The 27,184-nt window shown below is 45.8% G+C and overlaps 1 protein-coding gene across 2 annotated transcripts in view; it reads right to left on the bottom strand.

The window, feature by feature from the left end:
- Nucleotides 1-27,184, bottom strand: part of spata17 (spermatogenesis associated 17) — a 627,389-nt gene that overhangs the window by 574,389 nt on the left and 25,816 nt on the right. For both annotated transcript variants that reach the window (XM_072509320.1, XM_072509330.1), the window contains one exon: nt 16,574-16,655. In XM_072509320.1, coding sequence (XP_072365421.1) covers nt 16,574-16,655 — 82 coding nt within the window. The remainder of the gene's footprint in view (nt 1-16,573; nt 16,656-27,184) is intronic.

The following is a 27,184-nucleotide window of genomic DNA, read 5'->3' as shown; positions in this document are numbered from 1 at the left end:
GTGCTGCCCCTGAAAATGTGTACTTTAACTCAAATTAAGCATCATTCCTTTTTTCTTATTAGGTCTTGAGGCAAATAATGTTGCATCATTTATCAGTATCACTTATATTTATTTTAAATGCATTTTCTGCATTTATGTTCTGCTCCTGATTATCTCATGATTTCAACAGTTCGTTTTTTAAACAAAAGAATTAATTCAAAAACAAGTTTCAAACTCAAGAACGTCGATTGGCTCTATTTTTTTCAAATAGCGGATTACAGCCGATCAACGAGAAATTAAATATAATTACTGGGTTTGAATCCGGATGTTCCAGCTTCTGCCCGCCAATGATTTTCAAAGCTACAGCGGCCTGCCACATGTTCTCCATCTCGGGAAAACCCCCTGACCTGTGCCCCTCCACCCCTGACCCCCAACCCCACCTCATCTGATGAATACCACCCCCCCCTGCTTGGTACCTTAGAGGTAAGTGTAGAGATGGTACTCACTCCCTTACGCCCCCCCTCAGAGACCGCAATGCCAGGTTGGCACTGCCAAAGGGCATGCCTGAAAGGGGGTCATCTGGCGAACCCATACACTTGGAGAAGAGAGCCTTGCCAGTGATTTGGGCTGGGTGTGGTGGTTTGCCATATCATTCTGAGATTGGGATGTGCTTTAAAACCAGGGTCCCAATCTCTGAGGAGCAAGTTTAGACCCTCTCCTCTCAAGGCCAGCATTAAATCCGCCCCTCTCCAAAATGTTTCAAAGTGCTGTTGAATCACACCTCAACAGCTCTACTGGAGCCAGCGGGAAACACACCGGTTTTCCTGCTGGCAGCAGCTCTTAGAATTGATTCGGGAGAATCGTGGCCCATATCTGCACCACTAGACACAGTTCAAATCACAACACACCTCATCACACATATCAACAATCTTTCAAATGTTAAAACCTATAGATAACATTCATACACTTCACCTCACTTCACATACCTCATACCATCCAACTTTCACACACTTCCAGTAACTAAATCATCTGGAGCAACACCACCCAAACATATTGCATGATACTCAAGGACGCTGTTCTTTCTCACTTGCAGGAAGAGATCACTCATGACCAGAGGCAATAATTAGAGGGGGAGAGGCATGCCTCTATCCTCTAATCCATGAGGAGGAAACCGGGGAAACATTATTGGAGGAGCCACTGCTGAAGCCTTGGCTAGCAGTGGGGCAGAATCCAATAAAAATTATGATATCCTCACACCAAATCCTCCTTCTCACATCCAACTCACTCTCCATCATTCTAAATTCTCTTCTGGCTTGCAAGCTGCAGATATTCTAAGCATATTTATATGCTTTTTTGAATTGCAAAAAAAAAGGTTCGGCATGGTGGTATAGTGGGTAAACACTGCTGCCTCACAGCGCCAAGAACTTAGGTTCAATTCCAGCCTTGGGTGACTTATCTGTGTGGAGTTTCCACGTTCTTCACATGTCTGCGTGGGTTTCCTCTGGGTGCCCCGGTTTCCTCTCACACCCCAAAGATGTGTAGGTTAGGTGGATTGAACTTGCTAAATTGCCCCTTATTGTTCAATGATGTGCAGGTTAGGTGGGGTTACGGGATCGTACGAGGGAGTGGGCCTTGGTCAGATGCTCTTTCAGAGGATTTGTGCAGATTCAATGTGCCGAATGGCCTTCTGCCCTATAGGAATTCTATAATTCTATGATTTCTCTGGGCAGCACGGTGGCACAGTAGTTAGCATTGCTTCCTCACAGTGCCAAGGATCCCGGTTCAATTCTGACCTTGGGTGACTGTGTGGAATTTGCTCATTCTCCCTGTGTCTGCGTGGGTTTCCTCCAGGTGTTCTGGTTTCCTTCCACAGTCCAAAGATGTGCAGATTAAGTGAATAGGCCATGTTAAATAGCTCCTTAGTGTCCAAAGGTTAGGTGGGGTTATGGGGTTACTGGGATCGGGCGGGTAGGATGCTCTTTCGGAGGGTTGGTATAGACTCAATGGGCCGAATAGCCTCCTTCTGCACTATAGTGATTCTATGGGCATGATTCTCCCCAGACATTTCTCAGTTAATTTGTGGCAGCTTTTTCAGGGAGTTTCCCACTGGCTCTGCCGGCGAGTTCCCCACTACTATTCAGTGACACTTGTCACTTTTTTGAGCCCCAGGGGTTTCTCACCAGTTTAGCCTACGCTTAGAATTTATTTTAGCACTGCACTCAGACATCGGGCCACCATTTTGAAATATCACGCCCCACACAAATGGGCACGACCCCACAGACCCCAAGTGAGGACACCCAGGTGGGGGTCCCACCTCTTCAGCCCCCCCCCCGACCCCCGAACCCTTTACAGCACCCCCTCCCTTCTAGGACCACCACCGATCAACTTTCCAGAGGCCCGTACCTCTCCACCCTTCAAACCCTCCCGCCATCCTCATTTCATGGGCATGGCCTCACTCACCCCGAGGGCCTCTGCAGTGACACCCTGGCACTCAGGCACCCTTGCACTGCTACCCTGGCACCTAGGTAATTCTCCTGCTGGCTTGGCAGTGCCATCTGGGAACCTTGGCAGTGCCAAGGTGCCAGCTGGGCAGGGACAAGGTGCCCGCATTCTAGGGCGAGGGCCAGGGAACCACCCTGCACTTACCCTGACCAACTGGGGTCTCCAGTGGCTCGGGAGACCGCTCCGGATGCCATTCTGCCTGGTCCACATTTGTGTGGACTAGCACTGATCAGCGCCCCGCTGCAGCCTCCCAGGGTAGGCTGAAGAATTGAGGGAGACCGGTTAATCCCGTGAGAGTAGGTCGTAAGTAGGTTCACGACCTACTTTTGCGAGCGTCATTCGGTCCCACTCATTTAGGGCGGGATTCCGTCTCCGACGTCTTGCTGGAATTCGGAGAATCCTGGGAGGCACGGAGGCTGTCGGGTGGCTTGCTGCAAGCCTCTCTCAGCATTCTCTGGCCGCACTGCGCTCAAGCGAGAGCACAACGCGGCCAGAGAATCGCTTCCTATGATTCTTACTTTAGTCCCCTCCCACAGCCATATACTCGATATTGTTTACTTTTTCAAATGCCCAGCAAGTGCAACCTGACCAGGCAGTGGGAAAGATCATGATGATGAAAAAATGTACTTCATATTCCATACTTGCAGCCACCAGTTCAGAAACAGGCACAGTGCCTATCTTAGAGGCTACCACTTAAAGGGTCTGAACATAATGAAACATGCATCTGTTAAGTAATTCAGGAGCCAGATGATGAAGTAGGAAAACACATACCAATCTTAACACTAGATTTATTTACATGATGTAGCATTACATATTTCTACCTCCTTGTTCATCAACACCCTGGTCCACATTTTCGGTCCCGAGTCGGGAGCGGTACCAAAGGTACTAAAGAAGAACCAGGTAACGTGCCTCAATGACTACCGACCAGTGGCCCTGACTTCAGTCATAATGAAGTGCTTCGAGAGGTTGATCATGAAGCGCATCACCTCCATACTCCCAGAACGCCTTGATCCACTGCAATTCGCATACCGCTGCAACCGGTTCACATCAGACGCCATTTCCCTGGCCCTACACTCATCCCTAGAGCATCTCGAAAACAAGGACTCCTACATTAGACTCCTATTTATTGACTACAGCTCCGCCTTCAACACCATAAGCCCAGCCAAGCTCATATCAAAGCTCCAAAACGTAGGACTTGGCTCCCCACTCTGCAACTGGATTCTCGATTTTATGACCAACAGACCACAATCAGTAAGAATGAACAACAACACCTCCTCCACAATAGTACTAAACACCGGCGCTCCGCAAGGCTGCGTACTTAGCCCCCTACTCTACTCCCTGTACACACACGACTGCGTGGCAAAACTTGGTTCCAACTCCATCTACACGTTTGCTGACGATACGACCATAGTGGGCCGGATCTCGAATAACGATGAGTCCGAATACAGGAGGGAGATAGAGTGCCTAGTGGAGTGACGTAGTGACAACAATCTCTCCCTCAATGCCAGCAAAACTAAAGAGCTGGTAATTGACTTCAGGAAGCAAAGTATTGTACACACCCCTGTCAGCATCAACGGGGCCGAGGTGGAGATGGTTAGCAGTTTCAAATTCCTAGGGGTGCACATCTCCAAAAATCTGTCCTGGTCCACCCACGTCGACGCTACCACAAAGAAAGCACAACAGCGCCTATACTTCCTCAGGAAACTAAGGAAATTCGGCATGTCCACATTGACGCTTACCAACTTTCACAGATGCACCATAGAAAGCATCCTATCAGGCTGCACCACAGCCTGGTATGGCAACTGCTCGGCCAAAGAACGCAAGAAACTTCAGAGAGTCGTGATCACAACCCAGTCCATCACACGAACCTGCCTCCCATCCATTGACTCCATCTACACCTCCCGCTGCCTGGGGAAAGCGGGCAGTATAATCAAAGATCCCTCCCACCCGACTTACTCACTCTTCCAACTTCTTCCATCGGGCAGGAGATACAGAAGTCTGAAAACACGCACGAACAGACTCAAAAACAGCTTCTTCCCCACTGTCACCAGACTCCTAAATGACCCTCTTATGGACTGATTTCATTAACACTACACCCTGTATGCTTCATCCGATGCCAGTGCTTATGTAGTTACATTGTATATGTTGTGTTGCCCTATTATGTATTTTCTTTTCTTTCCTTTTCTTCTCATGTACTGAATGATCTGTTGAGCTGCTCGCAGAAAAATACTTTTCACTGTACCTCGGTACACGTGACAATAAACAAATCCAATCGAATCCATGCTGAGATTCTGCATTCCACAGCCAGGCCCTCAAGGCTCAATGTAGCTCAAGGAAATCCTCCATAGACATCTTCAAACTCCACTACTGAAAGTGTGGAGCCTTTCATCAACCATACTATAGTTAGTACGGTAGCAATGCATCGGAGAAACAGGGGAGGAATGGCCAGCCAGAATGGATTTGAAGATATTCCTAGTAAATACAGACTGGTCAGATTAGCATCAGATATGATTTAGAAACAATAGTCAGAGAATTAAATTCAACTCAACATGCGCATTGAGAAGCTTGAGTTGATTAAGGAGTCAGCATGGATTTGCAAAAGACAGATCGAGTTTGACTAATCAAATTGAATTTATAGATGAAGGAGCAGAGAAGGTTGATGAAGGAAGTGCAATGGATGTTCGCTACATGGATTTTTTAAAAAGTGTATATTATAGACATAAACGGATTCGGAAATATAGAATAAAATTTCAAAATTTGGCCATGATATCAAACTTGAAGATGAAGTTAGCATGATATCAATTGACTGCAACAGGACATAGATAGGCTAGCAGAATGGGCACACAAGTGGCAGATGGAATTTAACAGAGAAGTGTGAGATGGTGCATTTTGGAAGAATGGATAGAGGCAGTATAGACTTGACAGCACAGTACTAAAGAGTGCAGAGATGAATGCACCTAGGGGTTCATGTGCACATATCTTTGATGGTATCGGGTCATAGTGTGAGAGCAGTTAACAAACCAAATGGATCTTGAGCTTTACAAATAGAGGCATTGAGTCCCGAAGCAGGGAGCTCATGCTTATAACGCTCTATTTAGGCTAAAATATCACATTATAAAGGTCCTTGAGAGAGTGCAGATGAATGTATGAGGGGAAACTAGATTAGAATATGAGAGAAAAGGGAAGAGCAGGTTATTTCAATAGAGTGAAGAACGAGAGGAGATTAGAGTGAAGCATAAAGGCTGTATGGGGATAAATGCTGAACAGGCCATGTCATAATATACACCAGTGTATCATGGTGCAGACACACACTGATGGACACACAGTGGGACCAATCAACACACACAACACCGCAGCCAATCACCAGTTAGAGCACACGCACTATAAAGACAGGGGGCATCAGAGTTCCCGCGCATTCGAGCTGCAGCTAGCTAGGAGGACAGAGCTCACAGCCTGCAACACAGACATTCATCATGTGCTGAGTGCATCGACTGTTTAGGACAAGGCAAAGGTCTTTAGTTAACGCTAGTATCGTGTTAACCCACAGTCAGAGTATGTTAAACAGTTAATGATTCAATAAAATAGTGTTGCACTATTTCAAGTGTTGGTGATCTGTATGTGTTCCATGGATCCAGAACACCCAAAAGAACAGGCCAAATTACCTGTTGCTGTGCTAAATATTCTAAGTAATTGTATTTGAGAAATCATCCAGCAACATAACTGCAAATTGCTTATAATCCTATTAAATATTGGCAGTGGGGGCTGGTGGCTTCTTGGTGCTTAAATAGCGTACAACTATGCGAGCTTAGTAGAGTGCTACTGACTGGAGCGTGGAGCTCCAAAACAGAAGAATTGCCGTCAAATGAGCCTTGCATGCTTCTATTGGACATTAACTTGTGCGCGTGTTAACATTTAAAAAATTCATTTATGGGATGTAGGCATCGCTGGCTAGACCAACGTTTATCGCCCATCCCTAGTTCCCTCGATAATGTAGAGGCGAGCTGCTTTCTTGAATGGCTGCAGTCCCGGAGGTGCAGGTACACCCACAGGGAGTTCCAGGATTTTGACCCAGTGACAGTGAAGGAAAGGTGATACATTGCATATATTTCCAAGTCAGAATGGTGAATGACTTAAGAGGAGAATTTCCCGTTGTTGGTAGTAACATCAACACTTGACCTATGGTGTGGGAATGATTATCTTCCCCATTGTCCGCGCGGAGCATGTGCTCCCCCCCTAGGGTCGGCAGGACCCTAATTAACAAACCTATAAAAGGTCGGTGTTGTGTTATGCTTCTTCATGTAGCATAAGCTGCTTCCTTGATGTATGCTCTGACAAAGGAAGGTTCAGATTTATTGAACAGTTAACAATTCTCCTACTTGAGTTCGACTCTCCTGCTAATCTTGCTATAGTAACTCAGTCTAACTAACCACTCTCTGTGTGGAGTCGGGGATTCTTTGTGGTGCGTGAACCACTCTTCGTGGTGCGTGGACCACTGGTTTGGCGTCAGGCCGTTCTCTGTCTCTTGGCTTCAGGCCGCAGCAGAATCCTGTACTCACGGGTCGGCATGTCGTCTATGCTGGGCTGAGGATCCTCAAATCCGAAGAACTCATCCATGTCTGTGTTGGATTCTTTAATGTACACATCATCTAGTTGCGGTTCAAATTTGGTACTGAGGTCGCCACATCCAATGATGAAATCATCTTCCGAGTCGTAGTCTTCAAGGACTAAATCATCTCTTAGGGTGGTGCTAACTGCTTGTTGCAGGGTTCTGCGGAGGTTACTTTCAGCTACTGGTCGAAGTTCAGGCATTGTGCTGTCGTTCCAGGTGAAAGAATTGTGTTTTCAGGCTTTAAATTTTTTTCCTACTATTTTCGGGCATTTCCCCTTTAAGTGGGCGTGGTCTGGGCCTCTGACGTCATGATGCTTGTGACGTAGAGCATAGGAATGGATGGCGCATGCGCAGATCGCTTTTCCTGTACTGTGCGCCCTTTTCGCAACTGCGCATGCGCGGCTTCTCGCAGTTTTGTCGGTTTGCTTCTTTTGGGGAACTGCGCATGTGCGGCTCCTTTCTCAAGATGGCTGTCAATCAAAACTGCCGTTTTCTGCATTTGTAAGCCTACTTTTGCCTCGTGGTGAGTATTGGCACCAGTTTTACCGATTTCTTCTGTTGTGTTTACCTCGCAGTAGTTTTCAAACTTGTCCAGGACTGTCTGGAAGTCTCTCGTCTTGCCCTTTGGAGTACTGAAGGTGAAGATTTCTGTTGCACTTTTCACCCACAATGGTGAGTGGAAGCTTTATCTTCTCAGCATCGGCCACGCCATCTAGGTCGGATGCTACCAGGTAAATCTCAAATATCTGTTTGAATGCACGACAGTTGGCACTGAGATTGCAGTGGTACCTGAGCTGCTGAGGAACCGGAATCATGAACATCTTGCCTGGGTGCTGTTGCTGGTAGTCCCGGTTCTTGCTGAGTTGAACTATATAGATTCAACAGGCACTCACTGGTACCATGTTGTGTTACAAAGAACAAAGAACAAAGAAATGTACAGCACAGGAACAGGCCCTTCGGCCCTCCAAGCCCGTGCCGACCATACTGCCCGACTAAACTACAATCTTCTACACTTCCTGGGTCCGTATCCTTCTATTCCCATCCTATTCATATATTTGTCAAGATGCTCCTTAAATGTCCCTATCGTCCCTGCCTCCACTACCTCCTCCGGTAGTGAGTTCCAGGCACCCACTACCCTCTGCGTAAAAAAACTTGCCTCGTACATCTACTCTAAACTTTGCCCCTCTCACCTTAAACCTATGCCCCCTAGTAATTGACCCCTCTACCCTGGGGAAAAGCCTCTGACTATCCACTCTGTCTATGCCCCTCATAATTTTGTATACCTCTATCAGGTCGCCCCTCAACCTCCTTCGTTCCAGTGAGAACAAACCGTTATGCTTCTTAATGTAGCATAAGCTGCTTCCTTGATGTATGCTCTGACAAAGGAAGGTTCAGACTTGGAGATAGGTTTAACACATTTATTGAACAGTTAACAATTCTCATACTTGAGTTCGACTCTCCTGCTAATCTTGCTATAGTAACTCAGTCTAGCTACCAGTCTGCTCTAAGCCATGTGGTGAGTGTGATGTTTCTGATCTGCCCCTGTCTTTCTTTCGAGGTGTCGCCTGTGGAAAGAGAAAGAGCATGTGTGCCCTGTCCTTTTATTTGGGTTGCCCCCTTGCGGTAGTGTCACCTCTGGATGTCTTGACTGCCCATTGGTCGTGTCCTATTCTATGTCTTTATTCGCTGCATGTCATGATGTCTCTGGTGCTCCCTCTAGTGTTTACTTAGTCTTAGTGTATTTACATTAACCCCTTGTGTATTTACAGTGATGCATATCCCCACAGTCGGTTGGTAAGGCACCGACAAGAAAGAGAGAGCGAGTGCGAGAGATAAAGAGAGAGAGAGATGAAGAGAGAGAGAGAGAGATAAAGCGAGAGAGAGAGAGATAAAGAGAGAGAGAAAGATTTGGGAATGGAGCATGGCCTAGGATGGGGCGTTTAAGATAGTGAAACAGCCGTTGCCTTTGTAGGGGGTGTTGATGCATTTCGACCCTTTGGCATATGGAATTCGGCCAGTCTTATCTCATCAGATGAGAAATTCACGTTCAATCGCCTTTGCCTCCTGGACGCTGGGTGTGGCTGAGAGAAAAGATGCTCAGATCAAGAAAGAAAGACTGGCGGTCATACTTAGTACAGGATATGTCAGGAATAAAAGAATGACTAGGGTAAGAGTAGGGCCAGTCAAGGACAGTAGTGGGACGTTGTGCATAGAGTCCGAGGAGATAGGCGAGGTGCTAAATGAATATTTTTTGTCAGTATTCACACAGGAAAAAGATAATGTTGTCGAGGAGAATACGGAGATTCAGGCTACTAGACTAGAAGGGCTTGAGGTTCATAAGGAGGAGGTGTTAGCAATTCTGGAAAGGGTGAAAATAGATAAGTCCCCTGGGCCGGGTGGGATTTATCCTAGGATTCTCTGGGAAGCTAGGGAGGAGAATGCTGAGCCTTTGGCCTTGATCTTTAAGTCATCTTTGTCTACAGGAATAGTGCCAGAAGACTGGAGGATAGCAAATGTTGTCCCCTTGTTCAAGAAGGGGAATAGAGATAACCCCAGTAACTATAGACCAGTGAGCCTTACTTCTGTTGTGGGCAAAATCTTGGAAAGGTTTATAAGAGATAGGATGTATAATCATCTGGAAAGGAATAATTTGATTAGAGATAGTCAACACGGTTTTGTGGAGGGTAGATCGTGCCTCACAAACCTTATAGAGTTCTTTGAAAAGGTGACCAAACAGGTGGATGAGGGTAAAGCAGTTGATGTGGTGTATATGGATTTCAGTAAAGCGTTTGATAAGGTTCCCCATGGTAGGCTACTGCAGAAAATACGGAAGCATGGGATTCAGGGAGATTTAGCTGTTTGGATCAGAAATTGGCTAGCTGGAAGAAGACAAAGGGTGGTGGTTGATGGGAAATGTTCAGACTGGAGTCCAGTTACTAGTGGTGTACCACAATGATCTGTTTTGGGGCCACTGCTGTTTGTCATTTTTATAAATGACCTGGAGGAGGGCGTAGAAGAATGGGTGAGTAAATTTGCAGATGACACTAAAGTTGGTGGAGTTGTGGACAGTGCGGAAGGATGTTGCAAGTTACAGAGGGACATAGATAAGCTGCAGCGCTGGACTGAGAGGTGGCAAATGGAGTTTAATGCAGAAAAGTGTGAGGTGATTCATTTTGGAAGGAATAACAGGAAGACAGAGTACTGGGCTAATGGTAAGATTCTTGGCAGTGTGGATGAGCAGAGAGACCTCGGTGTCCATGTACATAGATCCCTGAAAGTTGCCATCCAGGTTGAGAGGGTTGTTAAGATGGCGTACGGTGCGTTAGCTTTTATTGTAGAGGGATTGAGTTTAGGAGCCATGAGGTCATGTTGCAGCTATACAACACTCTGGTGCAGCCGCATTTGGAGTATTGCGTGCAATTCTGGTCGCCGCATTATAGGAAGGATGTGGAAGCATTGGAAAGAGTGCAGAGGAGATTTACCAGAATGTTGCCTGGTATGGAGGGAAGATCTTATGAGGAAAGGCTGAGGGACTTGATGCTGTTCTCGTTAGAGAGAAGAAGGTTAAGAGGTGACTTAATTGAGGCATACAGGATGATCAGAGGATTGGATAGGGTGGACAGTGAGAGCCTTTTTCCTCGGATGGTGATGTCTAGCACGAGGGGACATAGCTTTAAATTGAGGGGAGATAGATATAAAACAGGTGTCAGAGGTAGGTTCTTTACTGAGAGAGTAGTAAGGGCGTGGAATGCCCTGCCTGCAACAGTAGTGGACTCGCCAACACGAAGGACATTCAAATGGTCATTGGATAGACATATCGACAATAAGGGAATAGTGTAGATGGGCTTTAGAGTGGTTTCACAGGTCGGCGCAACATCGAGGGCCAAAGGGCCTTTACTGCGCTGTAATGTTCTATGTTCTATGTTCCAAAACAGTTTCATCAGAAGGTCTATGGCCACCATTTCCTTATTGTCACTGATCACAAGTCGTTGCTGGGCATCCTGCATGAAAACAAGGCGGTCCCGCCGAAAGCTTCCTCAAGGATTCAGCCCTGGGCCTGGTTATTGGCTGCTTATGAATACTCTTTTGAGCACCGCCCACGGACCCAGATTTCACATGCTGATGTGTTGAGCTGATGTGTTGAGCAGTCTTTACCTGCAGACCCCCTCTACGGCGGACATAGTTGTTGCCCTGAATGTTATGCACTCCTTTCCCATCACTGCATCGTGTATTCGTGACTGGACAAAAACCAACCCTTACCGCCAAGGTGCAGCATCTGGTACTCTACGGTGGCCAGCATCGACGGCTACCAGGGGAGTTGAGGGCTTTCTCCTCAAAGTTCTCAGAGGAAGATGATACCATCCTGTGGGTACAAGGGTTGTTGTCCCAGCAAAGAGCCAGGCAATCATGTTGAAGGATCTTCTCAACGGACTCCCAGAGTGCCCAAAATTAAGATGCTGGTAAGAAGCTATGTCTGGTGACTGGGTTTGGACACGGATATTGCGACATTGGACCAACAGTGCTCCATTGGTCAAGAGCATCAGAGGCTTCCTCCGGCAGCATCCTTACCACTTTGGGAGTGGCCAGGGCGCCCTTGGGCTCGTGTACATGCCAGTTACACCGGTCCATTCCTGGTGGATGCACACTCAAAGTAGCTGGAGGCTCACAAGATGGTGGCGATCACCTCCTGGGTGACCGTCAAGCAATTGCGCATTTCTTTTTCCACCTTCCTGAAGTGCCCGTAACAGACAACAGGGCCTCTTTCACGATCAAGGAATTTGCTGCTTTTGTGAATACTGTTGGGGGGGGGGGGGGACTTACCAGGGGTAAGCCATGGGGTACAGGTCTCTGGCACAGAGTCTGTCCCTGTTGCTCAGAAGGGAAGGGGGGCGAGGAGTAGAGCATTAGTCATTGGAGACTCCATAGTTAGGGGGATAAATAGGAGATTCTGTGGGAACAAGAGAGACTCGCGGTTGGTGTGTTGCCTCCCAGGTGCCAGGGTGCGAGATGTCTCGGATTGGGTTTTTGGGATTCTTAAGGGGGAGGGGGAGCAGCCCCAAGTCGTGGTCCACATAGGTACCAATGACATAGGTAGGAAAAGGGATAGGGATGTAAGGCAGGAATTCAGGGAGCCAGGGTGGAAACTTAGATCTAGGACAAACAGAGTTATTATCTCTGGGTTGTTACCCATGCCACGTGCTAGCGAGACGAGGAATAGGGAGAGAGAGAGGAGTTGAACATGTGGCTACAGGGATGGTGCAGGAGGGAGGGTTTCAGATTTCTGGATAATTGGGGCTCATTCTGGGGTCAGTGGGACCTCTACAAACGGGATGGTCTACACCTGGACCAGAGGGGTACCAATATCCTGGGGGGGGGGGGGGGGGGGGGAGAGAATTTGCTAATGCTCTTCGGGAGGGTTTAAACTAGTTCAGCGAACCTGAATTGTAGCTCAAGTATACAGGGGGTTGAGAGTAGTGAGGTCATGAGTCAGGTTTTAATGTTGTAGGATTGTACCGGCAGGCAGGAAGATGGTTTAAAGTGTGTCTTCTTCAATTCCAGGAGCATCAGGAATAAGGTGGGTGAACCTGCGGCATGGGTTGGTACCTGGGACTTCGATGTTGTGGCCATTTCGGAGACATGGATAGAGCAGGGAATTTAATGGTTGTTGCAGGTGCCGGGGTTTAGATATTTCAGTAAGCTCAGGGAAGGTAGTAAAAGAGGGGGAGGGGTGGCATTGTTAGTCAAGCACAGTATTACAGTGGCAGAAAGGACTCTTGATGAGGACTCGTCTACTGAGGTAGTATGGGCTGAGGTTAGAAACAGGAAAGGTGAGGTGACCCTGTTAGGGGTTTTCTATAGGACTCTGAAAAGTTCCAGAGATGTAGAGGAAAGGATTGCAAAGGTGATTCTGGATAGGAGCGAAAGCAACAGGGTAGTTGTTATGGGGGACTTTAACTTTCCAAATATTGACTGGAAATGCTATAGTTTGAGTACTTTCAATGGGTCTGTGTTTGTCCAATGTGTGCAGGAGGGTTTCCTGACACAGTATGTAGATAGGACACCGAGAAGCAAGGCCATATTGGATTTGGTACTGGGTAATGAACCAGGACAGGTGTTAGATTTGGAGGGAGGTGAGCAATTTGGTGATAGTGACCACAATTACCTTTACTTTAGTGATGGAAAGGGATAGGTACATACCACAGGGCAAGAGTTACATCTGGGGGAAAGGCAATTATGATGCGATGAGGCAAGACTTAGGATGCATCGGATGGAGAGGAAGATTGCAGGGGATGGGCACAATGGAAATGTGGAGCTTGTTCAAGGAACAGCTACTGCGTGTCCTTGATAAGTATGTACCTGTCGGGCAGGGAGGAAGTGATCGAGCAAGGGAACCGTAGTTTACTAAAGCAGTCGAAACACCTGTCAAGAGGAAGAAGGAGGCTTATGTAAAGATGAGACATGAAGGTTCAGTAAGGGCGCTCGAGAGTTACAAGTTAGCCAGCAAGGGCCTTAAGAGAGAGCTAAGAAGAGCCAGGAGGGGACATGAGAAGTCTTTGGCAGGTAGGATCAAGGATAACCCTAAAGCTTTCTCTAGATACGTCAGGAATAAAAGAATGACTAGGGTAAGAGTAGGGCCAGTCAAGGACAGTAGTGGGAAGTTGTGCGTGGAGTCCGAGGAGAGAGGAGAGGTGCTAAATGAATATTTTTCGGCAGTATTCACACAGGAAAAAGACAATGTTGTCGAGGAGAATACTGAGATTCAGGCTACTAGACTAGAAGGGCTTGAGGTTCATAAGGAGGAGGTGTTAGCAATTCTGGAAAGTGTGAAAATAGGTTAGTCCCCTGGGCGGATGGGATTTATCCTAGGATTCTCTGAGAAGCTAGGGAGGAGATTGCTGAGCCTTTGGCTTTGATCTTTAAGTCATCTTTGTCTACAGGAATAGTGCCAGAAGACTGGAGGATACCAAATGTTGTCCCCTTGTTCAAGAAGGGAAGTAGAGACAACCCCGGTAACAATAGACCAGTGAGCCTTACTTCTGTTGTGGGCAAAATCTTGGAAAGGTTTATAAGAGATAAGATGTATAATCATCTGGAAAGGAATAATTTGATTAGAGATAGACAACACGGTTTTGTGAAGGGTAGGTCGTGCCTCACAAACCTTATAGAGTTCTTTGAGAAGGTGACCAAACAGGTGGATGAGGGTAAAGCAGTTGATGTGGTGTATATGGATTTCAGTAAAGCGTTTGATAAGGTTCCCCACGGTAGGCTACTGCAGAAAATATGGAAACATGGGATTCAGGGAGATTTAGCTGTTTGGATCAGAAATTGGCTAGCTGGAAGAAGACAAAGGGTGGTGGTTGATGGGAAGGGTTCAGACTGGAGTCCAGTTCCTAGTGGTGTACAAGCATCTGTTTTGGGGTCACTGCGGTTTGTCATTTTTATAAATGACCTGGAGGAGGGCGTAGAAGGATGGGTGAGTAAATTTGCAGATGACACTAAAGTCGGTGGAGTTGTGGACAGTGCGGAAAGATGTTACAAGTTACAGAGGGACATAGGTAAGCTGCAGCGCTGGGCTGAGAGGTGGCAAATGGAGTTTAATGCAGAAAAGTGTGAGGTGATTCATTTTGGAAGGAATAACAGGAAGACAGAGTACAGGGCTAATGGTAAGATTCTTGGCAGTGTGGATGAGCAGAGGGATCTCGGTGTCCATGTACATAGATCCCTGAAAGTTGCCACCCAGGTTGAGAGGGTTGTTAAGAAGGGGTACGGTGTGTTAGCTTTTATTGGTAGAGGGATTGAGTTTCGGAGCCATGAGGTCATGTTGCAGCTGTACAAAACTCTGGCGCGGCCGCATTTGGAGTATTGCGTGCAATTCTGGTTGCCGCATTATAGGAAGGATTCGGAAGCATTGGAAAGGGTGCAGAGGAGATTTACCAGAATGTTGCCTGGTATGGAGGGAAGATCTTATGAGGAAAGGCTGAGGGACTTGTGGCTGTTTTAGTTAGAGAGAAGGTTAAGAGGTGACTTAATTGAGGCATACAAGATGATCAGAGGATTGGATAGGGTGGACAGTGAGAGCCTTTTTCCTCGGATGGTGATGTCTAGCACGAGGGGACATAGCTTTAAATTGAGGGGAGATAGATATAAGACAGATGTCACAGGTCGGTTCTTTACTCTGAGAGTAGTAAGGGTGTGGAATGCCCTGCCTGCAACTGTAGTGGACTCGTCAACACCAAGGGCATTCAAATGGTCATTGGATAGACATATGGACGATAAGGGAATAGTGTAGATGGGCTTTAGAGTGGTTTCACAGCTCGGCGCAACATCGAGGGCTGAAGGGCCTGTACTGCGCTGTAATGTTCTATGAGCTAAAGGGATTCGACAACTCCGCACTGCCCCATACCATCCAGCATTGATTGACTTGGCAGAGGAGGGAAGTGAGAGAAGATGGGAGAGAGAGGGGGGGAGAGAGAGAGGGGAGATAGAGAGAGAGAGACAGAGAGAGACGGAGGGACAGAGAGAGCGGGAGGAGAGAGAGAGACAGAGAGAGGGAGAGAGACAGAGAGAGCGAGAGAGAGGAGAGAGAATGTTTGGAAGCTGCTGCCTAAGGAGCCTTGGTTTGTTCATGTTGGAACATGGTTGCTGCTATTCGTTGGCGAATCAGGGATTAATTTTTTGTGGGACTGGTGCAAAGCAAACTGCCTGCTTTGTCCTCGATGGTATCAACTGTTTTGACTGTTGTTGGAGCTGTACTCATCCAGGCAAGTGGCCAGCGTTCCATTACACTCTTGACTTGTGCATTGTAGATGGTGGACAGGCTTTGGGAATCAGGAGGAGAATTACTTCCCGCAGGAGTCCTAGCTTTTGACCTAGCTACAGTATTTATATGGTTAGTCCAGTAACGTGCCACTTATCAGACCAAGCCTGACTATTATCCAGGTCTTGCTGCATTTGGACACAGGCTGCTTCAGTATCTGAGTCATTGCGAATTATACTAAACACTGAACATTGTGTCAACAGCAAACATCCCCACTTCTGACCTTATGATGGAAGCAAAGTCATTGATGAAGCAGCTGAAAATGGTTCGACCTAGGGCGCTATCCTGAGGAATTCTTGCATTGATGCCCTGTAACTGAGATGATTGGCTTCCAAGCACCGCAGGATAGCGTCCACTACGCTTCGTATCACAAGTGCACATGCATGCTGTAAACACCATTTTGGATCCCCAGTGGCAGTCATGTGCCAGAAGACTGGACATTATCAAGCTCAATCTCTCGTCAATGGTCTAGAGCAATGCTAGCTTGACCCATATGTTTCCACCATACATTCAGCGGTGTTCTAACAGATTCAAATTGAAAGTCTGTTCACATAATAAAAATTAAAGGTTAATGTTCTTTAATCAGCATAAAATAGCATTCTTTTTAATGATCTTGGTAAAGAGCTCAGTGAATTAGAATTGCCTAATAGAATGAAAGGTTTTACCTGCACCATGGTTCTGAAATGCATCCTGCTACAATATCCTCGCCATGTTTTCTGAATTATGATTGCTACTTTCCAGAGGTACCTTTTAAAATAAAGAGATTTTACATTATTAATTTTGATCTAAGATTTATATTTTTAAAATGTTTCATTAAAAACAATTTTCCTAGGCACCCCATACTTTGTGTGATGCAGGGCAGCAAAGGCACATCTAGAACAGAATTGTCTTGTAAGAATTCAACAGGGTCCCTGCTCAACCAATAACCCTTACTTGCAGAGCACTGTGGACAGGATATTTGCCACTAGAAAAGGCAAGTACAGAGGTGGGTTGGCATGAAAATTTATATTTTCCTGGAGGCAGGAACGGTGGCCAAAAAGCCACCTGCCAGTATGCGGCAAGTAATTTTCATAGAACCCAAAGTGCTGAAGGAGGCCATTCAGCCCATTGAGTCTGCACCGACTCATGTCCACTCTTCCCTGTCACCATAACCTAACCTTAACATCCCTGAATATTAAGGGGCAACTTATCATGCCCAATCCACCTAATCCGCACATCTTTGGACCATGGGATGAATCCCAAGTGCCTGGAAGAAACCCACGCAGACACAGGGAGAATGTACAAGCTCCACAGTGGCTGTAAGAAGAAAAGGACAATACAGCACAGGATCAGACCCTTCGGCCCTCCAAGCCTCTACTGGTCATGATATCACCCTTGGCCAAAACCCTCTTCCTAGTGCTGCATCCCTCTGTACCCATCCTATCCATGTATTTGCCGAGATGCCTTTTGAACGCCGTTAATGTATCTGCTTCCACAACCTCCCCTCACAACGTGTTCCGCAAGGTCGGAATTGAACCCGGTTCCCTGGCAGTGTTAACCACTGTGCCACCGTGTCACCCCTAATGAAATAAGGGCATTGGGCATTAAAAGACCAATTGTCAGAAGATGATTGCAATTTTCCAGTTAGCCTACAGGCTCACTGAGAATTCTGGGTTAAGGCCAAATAACTAGCGGCAGCCTCCAGGCAACAACCAGGATTGGACGTGGGTTAGTAGAAGGGGGTGTGCATTGGTCCAGGCAGGCTGAGGTCCTCCCCACCTGTCTGCCTTCAGCTGTACGCTATCACTATGTGAAGGGGTTTTCCCTTCATAATAGTGTCCCAGTAGCCAAGGTCATTTTTTAATTCAGAAGTTTTCAAATCTGCAAGAGGATGTCTCAAAATGGAAGTGCTTTTTGTCTTGCCCGAACTGCAAGATTCATCTTCTTCCAAGTTGGAGGGCATTGTATTAGCTCTCCAATTTTCAGAGCCAGCCTGCTGACCATAATTGGACGATTAACCTGCCCTCTGGCCACTAACTGGCTCATTTGAGGAAAATCACTTCCAGGTGACTGTTTCTCCATTTGAGACTGACATGGGAGATATCGTCTCTTATGAAGTCAATGATGCAGTTTTCCAAGATGTCATCTTACCTCTAGTGTAACAAGTTTCCTAGGTTAGATCGGAAAATTTTATATGATCGTTAAAGTTGCTTTTATTGCTTTTTCAAGACTATTATCAGTAAGTTGGTTCTTTTTAGTGTAAAGCTTTGTTTCCCCCTGGTTTCCCAACCTGTGGGTTTTTTTCATACCACACATTCTCTTGGCTGAAAGCATAGACTAGAGAATGACTACTAAGCTTTATCAATGTTGCTACACAGCCAAGCCTCAGGGAGGTGTGCAAGAACAAGCCAGATGACAGATTCATTTACTTTTCTTTCCTCCACGTGAGCCTTCCCTGGAACGCAAAGCTGAAATTGAGAACCCACCATGTAAGGAAATGCAGATGTACATTCTCTCACAGCATTGCTGATTTATAATGCAACATTAAAAATCATTTAAATTATTCAAAATAGAAAATCAACAGAAAAAAACAGCATGAGGCTAACTTACAAAATAGTACACCGTATAACATTATCATTGCTCAGTAACTGTTGAATTTGAGATATTGGGGCTATTTCCAACAACACTTATATTTAAATTGTGTTTTTAATGCAATAAATCATCCCAAGATGCATCAAGCAAGTATTACAAAACAAAATCTGACATCCAGTCACATAACAAAATAATAGGCCTGATGACCAAAGGCTTGCTCAAAGAGGCAAGTTTTAAGTAGTGGCTTAAATGAAGAAAGCAACATGGCGAGATATACAGAGGAAATTCCAGAGCTTAGCTCCTAGGTAACTGAAAGTGTGGGCACGAATGGTAGAGGAGTAAAAAATCAGGGATGCTCAAGTGGATTTAGATGAGTGTGCATAGCTTGGAGGTTGGATAGAGAAGTTATGGAGGGATTTGAAAATAAGGATTAGAATTTTAAAGTCAAGATGTTGCTTGACCAGGAGCCAATACAGATCAACAAGCCCAAGAGCAATAGGGGAATGGGAGGAGTAAAAAGTTAGGACACAGGCAGTAAAGTTTTGGATGACTTCAAGCCTATGGAGAGTAAAATGTGAAAGAGCAATGCATTAGAATAGGCAAGTATAGAGTTAACAAGAGCATGAAAGAGGATTATTAGCAGCAGGTGAGTTGAGACGGGGCAATGTCAGGCCAAGTTGCTATGGTCGAAATAGATGGTCTTAGCAATGGCACCAATATGTGGTCAGACATTTATCATGGGTTAAGCATGACACAAAGGTTGCAAACAGACTGGTTTAGTCTCAGATTGTTGCCAGGATTAGGGATGGAGTCAGTATTTAGGGAGCAGTGTTTCAATTGGAGATTGTAAACAATGTGAAATTCTTGGCTGTTTACGCTGGCACCCCACCTTGGATTTTCTGGTGGCGTGGGGTGGCTTCAATGGGAAATTGAAGCAGGACCAGAAGATCCCACTGCTGGCCAATGGTAGTCCATCTCTGCTGCCAAGAAACATGCCCATAGGGAGGTCAGAGAATCTTGCCCAATGGCTGTAATCCTCTCAACATTTAATTGGAAGAAATCTCAGCTCATCCAGGACTGGATGTTGTATAAGCAGTGGAGGAGTTGAGCGTGGTGCTATTGAGATAGAACTGTTGTCATCAGCATACATGTGAAAACTAATGATCTGCTTCTTTTGCATTATGTCACCAAAGGGCACAATGTAGCTGAGAAATAGGAGGGGGGCCAAGGATAGATCAAGGCCACCAGAGGTAACTGTGTGAGAGCAGGGAAGAAGCTATTGCAAGTGATACTCTGGCTACAATTAACTAGATAAGAGAACCTGGTGATAGTGGAAAGAACGCTGCAGTTGACTGTATCAAAGGTTGGAATACAGGAGGCTAAGCAGGCATTTATTTATTTTTTAAAAATAACTATGAAAGGTTTGATGAAGTGCATTGGAAAGAACCATTTCCTTTGGTTGAGGTGTGCCCCCAATTTAAAATTGTGAGTCAAAGAGTCAAGAGAATGTTCAAGGAACATTTATTTACATGGCAAGTTGTTGGAGCATGGAATGCTTTACAGAAGAGAGGGTTTAAGGTAGAGATCAAAGTTTTAAAAAAAAAGAAAACATTAAATATTTGAAGACCTGGATGCAGGGATATTTTGAAAAAAACAGTGCCAGAAGATTAGTTTTGGATTGCTCCAATAAATCAAAAAATGGTAAACCTTAATGATTCTACACCACAAATGGTCTTGATATTCTTTTGTACCAAAAACAAAAATTACTGAAAATATTCAGCAGGCCAGGTAGCATTAATGAGAGAAAAACAGAGTTAACACCTCAGGTCTGTGACCTTTCATTAGACCAGAGGAAAGTGAATAATGTAATAGGTTTTAATCAACTGAAAGGGAGATGGGGAAGGGGCAAGATGAATAAAAGGGAAGTTCTGTGATAGAGTGGAGGGCAGGAAAGATTAAATGACAAAGTTTTCCTGGTACAAAAGCCAACGGGAATGGAATCGATAAAATAAAGGAACAAAAGATGTTTAGGTGAGGTGAATCATAGAATTTACAGTGCAGAAGGAGGCCATTCGGCCCATCGAGTTTTCACCGGCACTTGGAAAGAGCACCCTACCCAAGCCCACACCTTCACCCTATCTCCGTAACACAGTAACCCCGCCCATCCTTTTTGGACACTCAGGGCAATTTAGCATGGCCAATCCAACTAACCTGCACATCTTTGGACTGTGGGAGAAAACCAGAGCATCTGGAGGAAACCCACGCAGGGATAGGGAGAACGTGCAGACTCCGCACAGTGACCCAAGAATCGAACCTGGGACCCTGGAGCTGTGAAGCAACTGTGCTAACCACTATGCTACCGTGCTGCCCACATGGCTGGATGGCAGCTAAACAAATGGAAATAAATAAAGAAACAAGAAAAGGAATGAGTACAAAAGGAAACATCATGCAAAATGTGAGCAGCGACAATGATCTAAAATTGTTGAATTCAATATTGAGTCCAAAACGCCGAATTGAAAAATGAAGTACTGTTCCTTGAGCTTGCATTGAGTTTCATCAGAACACCGCAGCAGGCCAAGGACAAAAAAGGTGAAAAGTCAATACACAAGGTGCAGAATTGAAATGATAAGCGACGTACTTGCCGAAGATGGAATGGTGATGTTTCGCAAAACGGCCACCCAGACTGCATTTGGTCTCCCAAGTGTAAAAAAGAACACATCGTAAGTAGTGAATGCAGTATAAAACAAGTAAATTGCTGTTTCGCTTGGAGGAAATGTTTGGGATCTTGTACCAAAGGAAGGAGGTAAAAGGCAGGTCTTGTATTTCCTGCACTTTCATGGAAAAGTGCTAGAGGAAAGGAACATAAAATGCTGGACATGTTCAGGTCAGGCAGTATCTGAGATACCAGGATTAACGGGTGGAACTTTCACTCTGGAAACTAAATGCGGTGGCAGGTGGGGAAAGAGGCACATCTCACACCAGTCCGAGTGGCTGGTATGCACGCCAGATCATCTGCTTTTCAGCTCATTATATATATACATGAACGTGATCCACAGATTGCCTGGTAGGGCAGATTGCGATTTATCCGCTTTGCCGTGACCTTATTGGATCATCTTTCTGGGCACACATATATGTAAATAAAGTCTAGATGGAATATCAGTATTTTCAGGCCAATAAATGCAGCAGCTAGGCAACATGGGATACTGGAAGACTGAAAACAGAGGCATTGTCATGAATGCCTCATATATATCAGACTATGCATCTCCTGAAACTTTTGTGGTTCACTGAGAGATGAGTTGAACTGGTGCAATCCATCCATCAATGAGAGTTACAGACGACTATGTTGCAAGGATGTCTGTAATGCTGGGGACAATGTAGGAATAAAGGCCTGAATGCTTCTGGGGCAGCAGTGGCAGAGAGTGGTATTGTCATTGAACTAGTATCCAGAGACCCAGGGTAATGCTCTGGGGGCTGAGGTTCGAAACCCACCATGGCAGATAGTGAAATTTGAATTCAACAAAAAACCTGGAATCAAAAGTCTAATGGTGACCATGAAACCATTGTCGACTGTCATAAAAGCTCATGCCCTTTCGGAAAGGAAATCTGCCATTCTTAGCTAGTCATGCCTACATGTGACTCCAGATCCACAGTAATGCAGTTGAATCTTAACTGCCCTCTGAAATGGTCTAGTAAATCACCATTCAGTTCAAGGATTGGAAATATATTCTTGCCCAGTGACACCCACATCCAATGATTAAAACAAAGCTTGCCTTGCAGGAACGATTGCCTGTGTGGAGAAATTGCAGGGCAGATTCACAATATGTCCGAGACGTGAAGTAGATAACCGGTGAGTCAGGAGTGTCAACCTAGGGGCACCCTACAGGAATACCGCCATGAGAGCAATGGGGATTGCAAGGCTGCTCCTGCCTCTTGAAGGCTGCAGTAGGCAGTGGAACGACACCGGGATGTTTGCAGATATCTGAAGTCTGCTCACCTAATGCCCTGTTGCAGTTATTATCCCGAATATGCTCCCAAGGCTTCATTGTCTTCCAAGGATGAGGACAAGAGATTGATGTGCTGCAGGCATGGCGGCACAGTGGTTAGCACTGCCGCCTCACAGCTCCAGGGTCCCGAGTTCAATTCCAGCCCCGGGTGGAATCATTGTTATACATTCACTTAAGGAATTTAAACTCTGTGGATAAACTAATCCAAAGTATAAGGTAGATAAGACATTCCAGAAATAATGAGGAACCAAGTGTGTAGTAGGAGAGCGGAACTTGAAGAAGTCAATATAAGTAAGAAATAGTACTGGAGAAACAAATGGGGCTAAAAGCCGGTAAATTCCTTGGATGTGACGACAGTAATAGTGGATCCAATGTTTTGCTCTTCCAAAATTCTCTTGTTTCTAGAATATACCCTGTGGTGGCACTGTAGCACAGTGGTTAGCACAGTTGCTTCACAGCTCCAGTGTCCCAAGTTCGATTCCCGGCTTGGGTCACTGTCTGTGTGGAGTTTGCACTTTCTCCCCGTGTCTGTGTGGGTTTCCTCCAAGTGCTCTGGTTTCCGCCCACAGTCCAAAGATGTGCAGGGTCGATGGATTGGCTAGGTGGATTGGCCATGCTAAATTGCCCCTTAGTGTCCAAAAGGTTAGGCCGGATTACTGGTTTACGGAGATAGGGTGGAGGCATGGGCTTAAGTAGGGTGCTGTTTCCGAAGGCCGATGCAGACTCGATGGGCCGAATGACCTCCTTCTGCACTGTAAATTCTATGATTCTATGGAGAGCACAGGTCTATTGGCTAATCGTCATCCTCCGACTGGAACGGGATAGCTATAGTCATGTCACATACACGGCTGTCTCTTCTGGACCGTACTCTGGCCTCTTCCTCTGGAGCTGCCGCTTCATCGCCCTCATCCAGATCAGCCCTCTAGCCGTCTTCCTCATCTGAGATGTGCAGCTCCTCAATCTCTCCCCCTTTGGAGTATCAGGTTGTGTCGAGGGCAGCAAGCTAATATGATGGATGCGACACTTGGGGAGAGTATGTATTGCACTGCCCTATCTATCGAGACATTGGAAACACATCTTCAAGATGCTAATAGTCTGCTCAATCAATGGCTGTGTTTCAGCATGAGCACTTTGTGGGCACAGAACAATCATCATCAGCCACGTCTTTAGTGGGTAGCCTTTGTCATTGAGGAGCTAACCTTGAATGTACTGAGGGCCCACAAGTATCTGCGGCAACTGGAAATGACGCAGGATCTGCAAGAGGGAGACTCCAGGACATCTCGTATATACTTGCATATTCTGCTTCTGGTGGCTGCAGACCAGCATTTAGTGAGTGAAACCCCTTTGTGTAAATGAATTATTGTGCCTTCTGTCAGGAAGCTATTAAAAGGCACATGAGGCAGTCAATCAATGGCATCCTGCAACTGTGGGATTCCTGAGATAGCTGCAAATCCACTACTCTTGCAGCCTGGCTGGCTTCATCCAGGAAGAAAAGGACATAATTGTCAGACTGACTAAATAGGAACTCCGTAACCATTTGGATGCATTTGTGAGCAGATGCTTAAGAAATTTGCAAAGGTCCTCAGTGGACCTTTGGAACGAGCTACTCTCAAAGAAATTACTTTGTGAGCCAGTTACAAGGAATGGCTTCCTGGTCCCTGCAGTGTCAACTCCTCTCAGAGAATGTGCGCCACCACATCCATAGACATGCAAAGGCACCTACTCATCTGAAGGAAGGAAGGAGAGGTGTCTTTTGTACCCCCTTCCTCATATCAGATGCAATGTCTCTGGCAGCCTCTGCTTCTGGGTACTGAGCAGGTTGAGGATCTCGTCTTTGCCCTGCCTAGCAGCAAATGGCCCTTCACCTCCTCTTTTGTGGCTTGATTGCCATGATGAATATTTCCTGTTCTATCCATCATGCCCTCGTGCTCATCTCTGTGGAAGCAATGAACAGGAATGTAAATGAACATACGCCTGGAAATGGTCACCTTACATTCGCTAACTAGGGAGTCTGTGGGGCCCATGAGTTCCTATTATCCCAGCATTACATCCCCACTTAGTCCCTTGGCAGCACTATTACAGGTTTCCAGATGACCAGTAGTGCACCCAGGTCCAACTCTACCCAAACTGGCACACATTTGACAGTGTTTTAACACAGGCACTTGGATGTCAATGAGTTTTGTCAGGTGGCAGAAGCAGAACCTGGGCACTGAGTTAAGAAAACAAGGGTAGTTTTAAGGGATTTATATTTGTATAGATAGACATTAGAAACAAGATGTAGTTTTAAGTGGGATTAAGTTAATTTTTCTGTGCCTGGTAGGATAAAACCTACTGTTAGATTCATGCTGGGTATGTGTGGGGGATAATTAAGTTCCAACTGAGTTTCTATTTTGCCTAGAGAAGGGTATGGTGTGAAAATAAATAAAACAGCAGTGATTGCTTTGCAACTGTGGCCTTGTAAGGTAGAGAAGCTGTTAGGTTTTAGTTTTAGTTGAATTGGTGGGCAATTGGAGACAGGACACCAGCAAGTGAACTGCTCTCAACAGGTTTCCTAAGGAACAAGCTACAACCCAGATAACCAGGGATTGGGACAGAAAGAATGTTTAATACAACTGGAGTTAAGTGAACAGAGACCAAGGTACTCTTCAGAAGAATTCAAGTAACCAGATTTAAAATAGGACAGAGATAAGTTAAACATCTGGTGCGATTTTAATACAGTCTGAGAATCATAAGAATGTAAAAACTAGGAGCAGGAGTAGACGATCTGGCCCTTCGAGCCTGCTCCGCCATTCAATGAGATCATGAAATGAAATGAAAATCGCTTATTGTCACAAGTAGGCTTCAAATGGAGTTACTGTGAAAAGCCCCTAGTCGCCACATTCCGGCACCTTTTTGGGGAGGCTGGTACGGGAATCGAACCGTGCTGCTGGCCTGCCTTGGTCTGCTTTAAAAGCCAGCGATTTAGCCCAGTGTGCTAAACCAGCCCCTGCATGGTTGATCTTTTGCGGACTCGGCTCCACTTTCCCACCCGAACACCTTTATTCCTTTATTCTTTAAACAACTATCTATCTTTATCTTGAAAACATTTAATGAAGGAGCCTCAACTGCTTCACTGGGCAGGGAATTCCATAGATTCACAACCCTTTGGGTGAAGAGGTTCCTCCTAAACTCAGTCCTAAATCTATCTCCTCTTTTTTTGAGGCTATGCCCCCTAGTTCTGCTTTCACCCGCCAGTGGAAACAACCTCCGTGGAAACAACCTCCCCCCGCATCTATCCTATCTAGTCCCTTCATAATTTTATATGTTTCTATAAGATCTCCCAGCATTCTTCGGAATTCCAACGAGTACAGTCTCAGTCTACTCAATCTCTCCTCGTAATCCAACCCCCTCAACTCTGGGATTAACCAAGTGAATCTCCTCTGCATACCCTCCAGCTCCCTCCTTTTTAAACAGTGGTGTCACGTTTGCTAATTTCCAATCCGCCGGGTCCTTTCTCAGGTAAGGAGACCAAAACTGAACACGATACTCAGGTGTGGCCTCACGAACACCTTATACAGTTGCAGTATAACCTCCCTAGTCTTAAACTCCATCCCTCTAGCAATCAAGGACAAAACTCAATTCACCTTCTTAATCACCTGTTGTACCTATAAACCAACTTTTTGCGACTCATGCACTAGAACACCCAGGTCCCTCTGCACAACAGCATGTTTTAATATTTTATCATTTAAGTAATAATCCCTTTTGCTGTTATTCCTACCAAAATGGATAACCTCACATTTGTCAACATTGTATTCCATCTGCCAGACCCTAGCCCATTCACTTAGCCTATCCAAATCCCTCTGCAGACTTCCAGTATCCTCTACACTCTTTGCTTTATCACTCACCTTAGTGTCGTCTGCAAACTTGGACACATTGCACTTGGTCCCCAACTCCAAATCATCTATGTAAATTGTGAACATTTGTGGGCCCAACACTGATCCCCGAGGGACACCACTAGCTACTGATTGCCAACCAGAGAAACACCCATTAAACCCCACTCTTTGCTTTCTATTAATTAACCAATCCTCTATCCATGCTACTACTTTCCCCTTAATGCCATGCATCTTTATCTTATGCAACAACCTTTTATGTGGCACCTTGTCAAAGGCTTTCTGGAAATCCAGATATACCACATCCATTGGCTCCCAGTTATCTACCGCACTGTTAATGTCCTCAAAAAATTCCACTAAATTAGTTAGGCACGACCTGCCCTTTATGAACCCATGCTGCGCCTGCCCAATGGGACAATTTCCATCCAGATGCCTCGCTATTTCTTCCATGATGATAGATTCCAGCATCTTCCCTACTACCGAAGTTAAGCTCACTGGCCTATAATTACCCGCTTTCTGCCTACCTCCTTTTTTAAACAGTAGTGTCACGTTTGCTAATTTCCAATCCGCCGGGACCACCCCAGAGTCTAGTGAATTTTGGTAAATTATCACGAGTGCATTTGCAATTTCCCTAGCCATCTCTTGTAGTACCCTGGGATGCATTCCATCAGGTCCAGGAGACTTGTCTACCTTTAGCCCCATTAGCTTGCCCATCACTACCTCCTTGGTGATATCAATCCTCTCAAGGTCCTCACCTGTCATAGCCTCATTTCCATCAGTCACTGGCATGTTATTTGTGTCTTCCACTGTGAAGACCGACCCAAAAAACCTG

Source organism: Scyliorhinus torazame, chromosome 1 (genome assembly GCF_047496885.1).
Source record: "Scyliorhinus torazame isolate Kashiwa2021f chromosome 1, sScyTor2.1, whole genome shotgun sequence".
NCBI lineage: Eukaryota > Metazoa > Chordata > Chondrichthyes > Carcharhiniformes > Scyliorhinidae > Scyliorhinus > Scyliorhinus torazame.
Note: the sequence above shows the minus strand (reverse complement) of the source record. Positions and strands in the feature narration are given on the sequence as shown.